This window comes from Alnus glutinosa, chromosome 12, assembly GCF_958979055.1.
Source record: "Alnus glutinosa chromosome 12, dhAlnGlut1.1, whole genome shotgun sequence".
NCBI classification, from domain to species: domain Eukaryota; kingdom Viridiplantae; phylum Streptophyta; class Magnoliopsida; order Fagales; family Betulaceae; genus Alnus; species Alnus glutinosa.
The window spans coordinates 15,478,899-15,491,462 of record NC_084897.1 but is presented as its reverse complement, the minus strand read 5'-3'; the positions used below and the strand labels follow the sequence as shown (position 1 = coordinate 15,491,462).

The window sequence follows — 12,564 nt, the reverse complement described above, 5'->3', positions numbered from 1 at the left end:
AGGCAAAGTCAAACTCAGACCACCATAACAGACCACAGCTGCTACAAAATAACCTAAACAACAGAAGATGCATCTACGTAGACATAAGCATTTACTTGATTTAGGAGGGGACACACATTCTGAGCTATAACATAGCTTTTATAAACTAGGTTTGATCTAAAAACAGAGCAGGCCGCAAGAAGAGACTACAAAAAAACAAAAAAAAAAAAAACAAAAACAAAAAAACCAAGAACCATCAGAAACGGTTGATGCAAAAAAAATGAGACTCCCTTTAAATCTCCAACAGAAATTGTGCTGCAGCCACGAACTGCAGTCCACGAAACTGCTACACGAACCACCCAGCAGGTACAAGAATGCGAACTGCTCCACGAAACTGCAATAACACTGCTCCAAGCCGAAAACAAGGAATAACCACCTGACTCATATCCCCCATGCTGTCATCACCCTGCCCCCCATGCGGTCAACACCCTGACACTAACCTCCATCACATGGCTTCCTTCTAGTTCCATGGGAGCCCCAAATGGGTGAAAGAAAAACGAGCAGAGCTCACCACCATGACTTGGACATGAATACAGAGGGAATGCACGAAGCCAAGATGCCAAAATTGCAGTTTTGAATGCTCTTCCTGGCGGATTTTCCGGTGCCCAACCAACCCACAACACCCTGACGGATCACAGTACATCACAAGTACACTGGAACAAAAACGATTTTACTCACGACCATGAGAACATTCATTTCAGAAACAAAAAGGAACTACAATGACAGAAATTAACATCTCAATCCTAAAACAGGACGAGACAAAAACTACCTTCTCCTCCAAGGGGAACAGTACCCTAAGAGAAGAAAACACCTACTAATATCTAAAAACACAAACAGAAAAACACAATGGGAGGAGGAAAGCATATAGTGCCTCCCTCCTCCACAAGAAAACAAAGCTTTTTTCTCTCTTCGCTCTCTCTCGAAAAATAACTGCTACAGAGCTTTTTTAAAATCGACACAAGTTTTTTTTTTGTCTAGATTCTTCTTTAATTTGCCATGAAGTCAAAAAAAATAAAAGAAAATAAATACAAAAGCAAAGACAAAGAAAGGAATAGAATGTAGCGAACAGATGTAGTCAAAACTCTGTATGAGATGCCCAATTAACCAATTTTCTATCAATTGATTTAAAGACGCAAGGTATATATCACGAATTCGTTCTTTCAACTTTGGAAATATGTTATGCTTTTAACTCGTATGTTTTAACTAATATCCAATCACAGAACAATACTATTTAACAATATGCGTATTATCACAACGAAACATAATAAACATAATCGGAGATAAAAAAAAAACTATTCAGAGTAGTAATAAACACACCACAAAATAAATTTTAAAATGAAATCTTAAGCATAAAAAACTTACTTGATCAGCGTAAAGGATTGGGAGTTTGATAGGGTGATGAGTTCTTTTGAGCATAAGAAATAGTGGGGAAGAAGTCTTGCCTTTTTTTAATGTTATAGCATTATCCTGCAAACCTTTTTTCAGATCAGTTATTTAGTAGAGAAAAAAAAAGAACTTTTGAATGCATCTTTTCCTTTGTATTTGATTTCAGATACAATTATTTTGTTTTAATAAATAAAACTGCACGCATGATGAGGTTGGTTAACGTTAAAGATTTTTCCTTTGTATTTGATTTTAGAAACGTTGTTTTATTAGAAACGTTGCTCTGAAAAGATAACTAAACAAAGTCAGCTTCATCATCGGTTAGTTCTCTTAGTCGTTTCATAGGGGACAAAGCACAAAGCAAAGGTTAAGAAATCTGAAAATAATTTGCACAAAAGGTTAATAAAAACCAAATTGATAAAAGCACAGTAAAATATTCCATATTCCATACTCCAGCTTAAAAATATCAAAAAATATACATTCTGAAGCTTGATATAATTACAAGATCGAAGACAACGCTTTGAACTACAAACTCATTACGACCATCAAAGATTTAAAAGCCAAACATAAATCAGACTCAGTGTGTGCCGTCATTTGTACATGTGATGCTCATACAAAATCTGATTAACAAGTAAAACATCATAACACCCAGGTCAGCAAAAATTGGGTATCCAGCCACTATATATCTATCTCTGTGTATCTGTGTCTCTCTATAACAATAAAGGTGCCATGTAAAACTTAGGCCACTGACTCTTCTTAAATCAGTTCACGTCTGCTCTTGAAGAAACAAAATATAGACATGTACAGCAAGGAATTCATTATCAGCCACTTGTCAAGTCATCTTCACTGTCTCCGCTTTCATCACTGCATTTCAAATTCCATCAATCAACTAATGCGACCAACAAGTTGTAAAGGCAAAAAGAAATAAGTGAACACAAACATATGCTAGCAGATATCTTCTACTGGCACATATCTGATTAAAAAAGTACTGACAATAACAGAACACTGGCAGAAGTAAATTGAAATGCACACTGGCCGTATTGTATTCCTTCTCTAAACTCGATTTTTTTGGCAGCAGTATGCAAAAAGACCCAGCCGACTTTCCATGGGTATAAAAACACATCTATTCGGATAGAAAAAGTAGCAAGCATATATTTCAAGATAGCGCCACATCATACACAAACCTTCCAGATAGCAGCTGCCGAACAAGAGAGTCGGAAAAGTTTTTGACATCTAATGATTATTCTACAAACGTATCCGTATATTTTCTAAAGAAGAAAAGTGATATTCATCTCTTTCATGCAATGACAGGCTTTAACACCAAGTGAAACCACCGTCACGACCGGCAAAGGCTAAAGTTTCATTAAAGAGCATTTCCATGGGGTAGAACCTCCTTAGGGAATATAAAGTTCCGGGAAAAGCATGAAAAAAAGGCTCGATTGGTACAATCCCTCCGTCACCCCAAAATGAAAGGGGCGATCTTGTAGTTGGTCTGTGAAGATGTGTTTAGGTGCTCCGTTTTATTTTCTGATGAGAGTCGAGCTAGGAAGAAAGTTAAGCGACTCATAAGAGGCGGCATGAAATTTGAGGTGGTGACTTTGATAAATTCTGCAAGGATGAAGGTATTCTTAAATACCGTATAGTTAGAAAAACTCCATAGCAGAATGGGGTCGCTGAACGGATGAACATAACTTTTGGAGAAGACACGTTGCATGCTTTCAAATGCCGGATTATTTGAGGAATTTTGGGCCGAGATAGTTAATACAGCTTCCTATTTGATCAACCGTTCTCTGGCAACTGCTATTGAATGTAAAATTCGTTACGAGGTATGGTCTGGCACTCCCACTGATTATTTGAATTTGAAAACATTTGGTTGCCCTGCTTATTGTCATGTGAATGACGGTAAACTTGAACCTAGGGCAAAGAAATGTATTTTTCTTGGCTATGTTGATCGGGTGAAAGGATATTAGATTGTAGTGTTGTGATCCTAAATCCCCTAAGTTTATAGCCAATAGGGATGTTCTATTTGATGAATTTGACATGCTGCATTCGAGGAAAGTGTTTTTTGTACAAGGAACAAAGTTATAGCAACGAGGTGGAGCTTTAGTCAGAAGTTTCACAAAAGGTGCAAGATGACACTCGAGTCTGTTACAGATGTGCATGGATCCAATTCTGATGGTGATGATCCACAAGAAGAGCAAGAGTACAATATTGGTACTGGTAGACAGAGGCGGCAAATTGAGCTACCTTAGACATGGCTATGCATATTTGGTAGCGGATGCCCATACTGTGGCAGAGGAAACTAGAGTTTAGGAGCATTTCACATATTCAGAAGCTATCACAAGTAATGAGTTTGCACAGTGGGTTTTTCGCCATTAATGAGGAAATTGAATCTCTTCATAAGAACCATACTTGGGAATTGGTGAAATTTCTTAAGGGTGCATAGACTATGGGCTGCGAATAGGTCTTCAAGAAAAAGGAAAGAATCTCAGGGGTTGAGGATGCTAGGTATAAGGCATGTTTGGTTGCAAAGGGGTATAGTCAAAGAGATGAAGTCGATTTAATGAAGTTTTTTCTCCCGTTATGAAACATTGCTTTATTCGAGCGTTGCTTGCTATGGTTGCTTTGTTTGATTTGGTATTTAAGCAAATTGATGTAAAACAATGTTTCTATATGGAGAATTGGAAGAAGCTATCTATATGCATCAACCAGAGGGGTTCATTGAGAAGATTATGTTTGTTGGTTGAGCAAATCATATGATAGTTTGAAACAGTCTCTGAGGTAGTTGTAAGAGCACTTTTGATAACTTTATGGTCGGAAATGGTTACTCTAGAGGTAGCCACAACAGTTATGCGTCTTACCATCAACTGTTAGAAGGTTCTTGTCTATTTGTTGCTCTATGAGGATGACCTGATTATTGCTGCTAAAAGCATTTCCTAGATTAACAAATTCAAATCTCAGTTGGGTGATGAATTTGAAATGAAAGATTCGGACAATGCAAAGAAAATTTTGGGATGGAGATTCACCAGGATAGCAAAGCAGGAAAGTTGTATTTGTCAGAGAAAAAGTATATTGAGAAAGTACTTAAATGCTTGGGTATGCAGCTCCAAACTAATGAGTACTCTTTAGGAGGAGCAATTCATGTCATATGTTCCTTACTCTAATGAAATTAGGAGCATCATGATTGATTTGGTTTGCACTCCTCCAAACATTTCATATGCATTCAGTGTCATTAGTTGCTAGATGGTCAATCTGGACAAGGTATATTGTCAGGTGGTGAAATGGATACTTTGGTATTTACGAGACACTACAGGTATCAAATCTAGTGTCATTGCATACTATAATTCTAATTATGCTGGTGATATGGATAAGAGATCTCTAAATGTTTTCACTTTCAGGTTGTGTCATTAGCTTTAAGGCGACATTCCAGTCAACAATTGCTTTGTCTACCACAAAAGCAAGGTATATAGTAACAACAGAGGCAATGAAAGAAGCAATTTGGTTGAGAGATTTGGTCAATGACTTGGAGTTACAACGAGATGTAACTACTGTTTTGAAATAGCCAGAGCACAATACATCTGAATGAAAATCAAATATATTATGTGAGAACCAAACGCATTGATGACATATCATTTTCTAAGGACGGTTGTGACACGGTAATATCACATTGAAGAAAATCGCAACAGTGGAAAATCCAACGTATATGTTGACTAAACCAATTTTGATTCATAAGTTCAAGCATTGCTTGGACTTGATTGGTGTTTGTAGCTAGTAATTACCATTAGGGGTTCTAAAAGAGATGTAATGAAGAGATTTTGCATTGTGACTTGACTGAATTCAAATCCCGTGGGCTCAACTAGTGTTCTTTTTCAAGTTTCTTTTATATTTGGTGTGAACTGACTTGCACTCCTCCTAACTGAATTTGTATTCCTTCTCTAAAGTGGATTTTTTGGGCAGTTTTAACTAAAAAAGGCCTAGCCGAGTTTCCATCGGTATAAAAGCACATCTATTCGATTAGAAAAAGTAGCAAGCAAAGATTTCAAGTAAGTGTTGCATCATACACAAACTTCCAGAGAGCAGCTGCCACACAAGAAAGTTAGAAGAATGCATCTGTTGCAGCTTACTTGGAGCTTTCAGGTGGCTCTAATTAGTGGAATGTTAGCTTTGCTAGAGCAATGGATGTCTTGGCCTTGTTCTTCAAGGTGTTGTATTCAGTTAGAGTGAAACAGAAAGATGAAGGCAAGCTTAGCTGAGTCCCTTCCAAAAGAGGTTTGTTCGATGTTAGATCCTTCTACAGTGTCATGGTTTGTAATGATTGCTTTCGTTTCCCCTGGTAATAGTGTTTGGTGGACTAAGGTTCATTTGAGGGCGGACTTTTTCGCTTGGTTGGTGACCTTAGGAAATATCCTTACCTTGGACAATTTGAGAAAACGGCATGTCATTGTTTTCGATAGGTGTTGTATGTGTAAAAGGAATGAGAAGTTTGTGGACCATTTTCTTCTCTATTGTGAGGTTGTTTGTGTCTTACGGGATATTTTCCAAAGTCAATTTGGGCTGTCTTGGATTATGCTTAGATGAGTAGTCAACTTATATGCATGTTAGTGGACTGCCGGTAGGGCTTGGAGTATTGTTGTGTGGATGATTGTGCTTTCGTGCCTTTTGTGGTATTTATGGAGGAAAAAGAACAACAAAAATTTTGAGGATCGCAAAAGGACAAGATTAAGTCTTTATTTTTCTGTACTCTGTATCTTTGGACAATTGCTTAGGTTTATCTTTTGGTGACTAGTTATCATGATTTCCTTGTTCTTTTTTTTCCTTCTATCTAGGTGTTTTCGCATGTATACTTCCTGTGTACCTGGGGGTGTTTTACTCTTTTAATGATATCTCGATTACTTATTAAAAAAACAGTAGTGATACCATCCAATTGTATAAGTCAACAAACAATTCAGACATTTAAATGTTAAAAAGTCTGAGACCCATACAAGCTAAATGTCATCTTGTAGGCACTCAATGCAAGTCTGTGTAGACATTTGTAGAATAAAAGGTGATAATAATAATAATAATAATAATAATAATATATCCATAATTCCTAATCAACTCCAGACATGGAAAAACATTTATGTCCATTCACATTCTAGAGTTGGCATAAAGTATTTGACAATATATACCTCTGTTCAGGATACTTCGATAGACGTCTAGCGTCCAAGCCCGTGATAAATTTCTGTGCAGCTTGAACATTTTCCGTACCTGGAAAACAAAAACAACAAAATTATAGAAATAAAATGTCCTCTTTGTTTCACCAACTAGCTTCATTGAGTATTTGTGAGAGGATAAACAGTAATTGCCCACTTGAATAGTCAAGGCAATAGTGAAGAACTCATTTAATTTATCACTGGGTCAGCGAAGGACAAGTACACGGCAGAAAAGTGAGATAAAATTACAAGAGTAAAAGGAAATACCCTTTGTTAATTGGAAAATGTGCAGAGCACATCTTTCTGCAGCAAGTCTCACTGGAGTACTTGCATCCTTCAAACACTCAGCAAGTGAGGGTCCTATAACAGTAACATGGGCCATAATGGCCAATGGATTTGACTGCAACACAGTTTACCACATATTAAGTGCTTATAAATTTTAAATGAAATCCATGCAATACAATTCATAATTTCAATAAAGGAGTAAGCTCAACCACGTACTTTTGCAACTGCTTTTAGACCAGATAATGCCCTTCTTCTTACTTCACTGGAGTCATCATGCAAAGCTGACACTAGGGATGAAAGAATATCCAGATGTGCAGTGGTGTTAGATGGATCGCTTTGAATTTGATGAAGTAGAAGCCTTCCTAATGCCTTAGTTGAAGATTCACGAAGCCGGAACTGTTTGAGATAGTGTGTTAGAAATTGGCAAAAGTTAAATTATAAAATACATCTTTTCTTTTTTATTAGTAATTGGCCCCCAATGAAGGGGGATAAAATGTATCAATATCAGGAATAATTTACCTTCTCATCTTTCAATGTTCCCTTCAGGTGTTCTACTATAAACCGAAACAATGGAGACAGACTGATTGTGATGGGGTTGTGTCTGAGCAAGGATGAGATTGTGAGGACCGAACCATGCCTTGCAGACCAACTGGGAGATGAAGCCAAACTAGAAAGTTCCTGAAGCAGGTCAGTCAGTTGAGCATCTTCCATGTACTGTGATATCATTAAGGGAAAGTCAGGTTACAAAGAACAGACACATCATTAATTAAAATGAAGACTGTAATATGGAAAATCTAAGATAAAAAAGTACCAAATAGTGATTCGTTTACAGAAATCAAACAGAATACTGCAGGCACAATAGTGGTGGTAGCAATATAGATTTAAAACTAAAAGTTAATAGAAAGAAAACAAGAAAAAATATGAATTTTCATATTTGCTGGTCATTTTAAGAGTGAAACACTGGCAGGAACTTAGACACAGCAGAGTTGGTTGAGAAAGTTTCTCATATTATCCACATTGTACCTGCGATATTATTCCCAATATGCTTGCGGTAGATATCCGAACTTGGTCATCATCATGATGAATCATATCCTTTAGGAGAATGAAGACACGAGTTTTAACAGCACTGTTTACATTCTTTCCAGCATGCTTTAGGACACCCTTTAAAGCAGTAAGAATGGCTTCCCGAACACCACCATCTGATGCCTAAAAGTCAAAATCCAGCAATGTTACAAAATCCAGATCTGAGTTCAACATGCAGCATGATTATAGAATGACAATCCTCACCTGCAAACTGGACAGGAGATCCCCAACTAAAGGGTCAACTCTGGTACTTAGTGCACTCAGCTTTCCAAGTGCAAGGGCAGCACTTGAACGAACAGTCCTGCACTTATACACAATCTAATAAGCAACCAAAAAATGAAGCATGAAGTTAAGTAATAATAAGCACAATTAACGACATTCTACCATGATTAGAACAAAGTAAATAAACTCAACAAGCATTCAAATGTTATTCATGTGATATAATAGTTACGTAAATTTCACAATCGAAACATCAATGAATATGTAGATCACTGAAAAACAGAGGATATCATAATCATATACCACATAGAAGAATCTAAGAATCAAAGAAAGTGTATATGCTAAGGATTAGCAACTCAGTATATTAAAATCTACCTTGTACTATCCTGTAGACACTTAACAAATGTCGTCTGAAGCTGAGGAAGAAAAGGTTTCAAGGCCATTCCACCCTTTCTTATTATGATGCTTAAAGTAGACAAAATGGCACTCTTCACCTGCCAGGGGAACCGATCACCTATGATCCGGATAAGAGGACTGTAGTTACATGCAGGCAATAACTAGAGTCAGTATTCATAGGAGAATAACATGCCTTAGCACAACGACAGGGAATCACGATTTTGAATAAAATCTACATCCACAATTTCCATTGTACATACCCTGTTATGGGAATGACAAACTCCTTCAGTGCTTGTACACTAGTCACTTCAATCAGCTCCCCAAGACCCAATGCTGCCTGCTCTCTTAATTCAGCAGACCCACTAATGAGACCCTAAAGGTGCAATAACATTTTTTCGATAAGTAATCGAAATATCAACATAGGCGTAAGGCACCCCAGGAACAAAGGCGCAATAAAATATCAGAGGCCGAACTTGCTAAAATGTAAAAGGTAATGCCAGACAAGAAGATTAGAGGCTACAATAAAGCCTCTCCCACAGCATTGTGGGCCAATGCACACGGGGTCCAACGGCCTCCATTTTATGCTAAGTAATTTGTTGGAAGAGGAGTGGATAAGGCCCATTAAGTATAATACCAAGCCCACCCAGAATCCCGAGGCAGCTTAGTTACTTAATAGAACTATCATCCTTTACTCCTCTCCTTCAAATTAGTTAGCAAATGAAAGATATAAAGAGAGAAAAAAACAAGGTTGAATTTGATTCATTAAGGATACAAGTTTCTGAGACAGATATTGATTCATTAAGGTCTTGTTAAATTTGTTTTCAAATGGACAGAGAAGGAACTAACTTGAAACAAACAAGGTTGAAATCTCCTGTGACTTTTGGAAGCCACAACTTGTGTGAGGGACGAAACTCATAATTATATGATTCACTACATCCTGATCTAGATCAAATGGATCAATGAAGCATGAAGCAAGAGATCACATTGACCTAGAAACTGGAGTTCAAAAAAATTTAGAACTGAAAAGCCTACATCTGTTAACAAGATGGGTCAACAAGGAAATTAAAAAAAAATAATAATAAAAAAAAAAATCAACAGCAGCAAGAAATTTGACTTCCGAGTATCTGGCTGCAATAAATTAAGGGGTACTGTTTTCATGTCCTTTTTGTTCCTTCGTTATCGACCCATAAAGACACATTATGCTAATTTAAACTACCAGAAGTTTGTTCATAGACACTTAAGAAAAGCATATAACAATATAGGTCCCAGGGGAGGAATATGACCAAGATAATTTACTCGATAAGTTTTATATCCCCACCAAACAAAAAAGACAAAACAAAATATTAAAAACTGACAAGACAGTTGTATGAAAATTGAAATGTTCTTTTGCAACATAACAAAGCAGAGCTTCTAGAATAGAAGAGCAAAAATACTTGGAGAAAGATTGGAAGTAATGGCTGAAGTGCTTTCGGCAGACAGAATCCAGGTATGAGAATTGGTCCTCCCTGCAGTACATGAGACATTATACTAATATTCAGATTAATTAACCTTCCACACAAGAAATCTAAACTATATAACATTGAATCTTACTGAACTAAAGCGCCAAACATATGTAATCATCTAAACTACTCACCTTCTTTTTCCTACGCTCTTTATCTCTAGATGTAGATACAGCATCACGAACTAGTTTTACATATGAAGGAAGTACCTCCTTTGGAACTGAACTGACAACCCTCGATAAAGCTTCCCAAGCAACCTGTTGAACGGAATATAAGATGCAATCCACAATGTTGAGATCAACAGAAAAACATTAATTACAGGTGGAATATACCAGAACAGTCGCTGAATCTGAATCACTAAGCAAGATAATCAAGGTAGATATCATGTTTGGAGCTTCATCAACCAAATACAGTTTGCTGTTTTTGAAGAAATATCCTATCAAATAGGAAGAACTTCTTCTGATTGAAGCCTGAAACCATAGGGGTCATAAAAACCAAGTGTGTGAGAGAGAGAGAGAGGAGCAGCAGCAGCAGCAGCACAAAAACAGAGGTTCTTAACAAAAACTACCTGACTATCACCAACACCTTTAAGAAGCTCTGATATCAGAGACTCAACACCTTCCTCATCAATTACTAAGACCACCGTTTCTGCAGCCTCCTTTGCCAAAGTTTGAACATCCTACAATGTAAACTCATTATATAATCTAACAGATAAAGGGGCAAAAAGAATGAAAAGCAGAATTGCGAATTCTCATAAGGTTAGAAGAAAAAACTGCTGTGGAAATGTTATGTAATCATTTAACCGGCATACCTTGTCATCACCATCCATTGCAGAGAGTAAAGCAGGAAGAACAGTGCCAAGGTGAAAGTTGAGACCAGGTCCAGCAACTTCTGCCAAAGCTCCGAGAGCATGTGCATTAAAGGCACTGAATATGTATGAAGAAGTTTCAGTGAAAGAAGTGACTAAAAAATGCACAGAAATACATTTACTAATTTGAGAAGGAGACGCATACGAAAGGGGAAGATGGACCAGCTTGGGCAAAATATGAGGCAAAACAGCAGTAGTCCTGACACTGATAGAAAAATGCAGTAAATTAGCACTGGAAGTAGAATATAAAGATATTCAGATAAAAGCAGAATATGAACATATGTAGGAGGGACGTATAATTTACCTTAAGATTTGTTTGAGGCCATCAAGAGCAGTATCAGAAGTTTGTTCATCCTCCAGGGCATGCAGAAGAGTTGGAACAATTTCATCAATTGCTTGCATTCCAGCACTCTACATCAAGACGTTTTATTATTCTCTAATTTGCAAACTACCATTTTGAAAATATAATCAGAAATGATAACAGAAAATAGATAAAGCACCTTGTAAAGAGTACTGAATGCTAAGCCCGCAGATTCACGAACCTCAGGCGTGCTTTCAAACAATATAAGTAACTATGAATTTCACATTCAAACAAAAACTAAACTTGATCATTTGGCAAATCAAAACGAGATGAAACATACCTATCACAGAGGGCAGTCTGAATAGTAAGAATTAGCCCATCCATGAAACTCAATAACTGACTCTTACCAGCACTTGCCATCACCTCACTTAGACCAATGCATACACCCTGCCAGTCATGTGAATATTAGATTTCATTAAAAACAAAAACAAAAAATATATACACAAGTTCTTTCCTCTTTTTTCCCTATATATGACAAAATGAGAGAGAGAGAGAGAGAGATAGAGAGAGAGAAGAAAGTTACATTTCTTTACGTGTAAAGCATCCACCTTAACGCTTTATTAAAAATGCACCAAAAAGAAAATAATAATCTGTAGAAAAGTGTTATCATAAAGGGGGAATAGAGAGAGAAAAAGAAAGAGGAGATATTGAGCTATTTTTCAAATCATATCCTTAATCCAAGTTCGTTTACATCTGTCCCAGTTTTTTTCTGTCTTTTTACAAGTAAAGTCATTTATGAATAGGAGGAGAACGGTCAAAAACATTTTTCGAGAGATTTAATCGTGATCTAACTCAACCCCTGCAAAATCCAACTATTCCTTCCCTTCCAAATTGTGCACGTAAGGTATAATGGAATAGCCTTCAAAATTTAACTACACTCCCCGAGACCAAACTTCCTTGTCCGCACACAAACCGATTGACAACTGTGCTTGCCATCACCCATTTAAATCCAAATTTCACAACCAATCGTAATCAAAACAACTGTGCTTGGACCACAATATTCTTGCCAATAAACAGTGGAGCACATGGTGATCTATTGACTGGCCACTTGCGTTACACATACAACTCCAAACCACAACAAAATTTCCTTCAGGAAGATTGTCCACCCTCAAACCTTTCAAACAAAAAGTCCAACCTTTCTCAAGAACATTTACACCCAAAGACAACCACTCCCACTTGATCTTTCACAGCAACATTTAAAAAAAAAAAAGAAAAAAAAAACCTAGATTTTGATCATCT

At 37.0% G+C, this 12,564-nt stretch overlaps 1 protein-coding gene across 1 annotated transcript in view; it reads right to left on the bottom strand.

Annotated features, from left to right (window-relative positions):
• Positions 1–1,821: 1,821 nt before the first annotated feature.
• LOC133851855 (protein ILITYHIA) overlaps positions 1,822–12,564 on the bottom strand; it is a 67,956-nt gene continuing 57,213 nt past the window's right edge. The window contains exons 43-60 of the mRNA XM_062288453.1: positions 11,606–11,712; positions 11,465–11,516; positions 11,269–11,375; positions 11,110–11,169; positions 10,908–11,022; positions 10,665–10,775; positions 10,429–10,566; positions 10,231–10,353; positions 10,031–10,102; positions 8,858–8,970; positions 8,577–8,735; positions 8,187–8,283; positions 7,923–8,105; positions 7,419–7,613; positions 7,116–7,295; positions 6,882–7,014; positions 6,591–6,669; positions 1,822–2,286 (exon numbers count right to left, since the gene is read on the bottom strand). Coding sequence (XP_062144437.1) covers positions 2,244–2,286; positions 6,591–6,669; positions 6,882–7,014; positions 7,116–7,295; positions 7,419–7,613; positions 7,923–8,105; positions 8,187–8,283; positions 8,577–8,735; positions 8,858–8,970; positions 10,031–10,102; positions 10,231–10,353; positions 10,429–10,566; positions 10,665–10,775; positions 10,908–11,022; positions 11,110–11,169; positions 11,269–11,375; positions 11,465–11,516; positions 11,606–11,712 — 2,067 coding nt within the window. The 3' untranslated portion in view covers positions 1,822–2,243. The remainder of the gene's footprint in view (positions 2,287–6,590; positions 6,670–6,881; positions 7,015–7,115; positions 7,296–7,418; positions 7,614–7,922; positions 8,106–8,186; positions 8,284–8,576; positions 8,736–8,857; positions 8,971–10,030; positions 10,103–10,230; positions 10,354–10,428; positions 10,567–10,664; positions 10,776–10,907; positions 11,023–11,109; positions 11,170–11,268; positions 11,376–11,464; positions 11,517–11,605; positions 11,713–12,564) is intronic.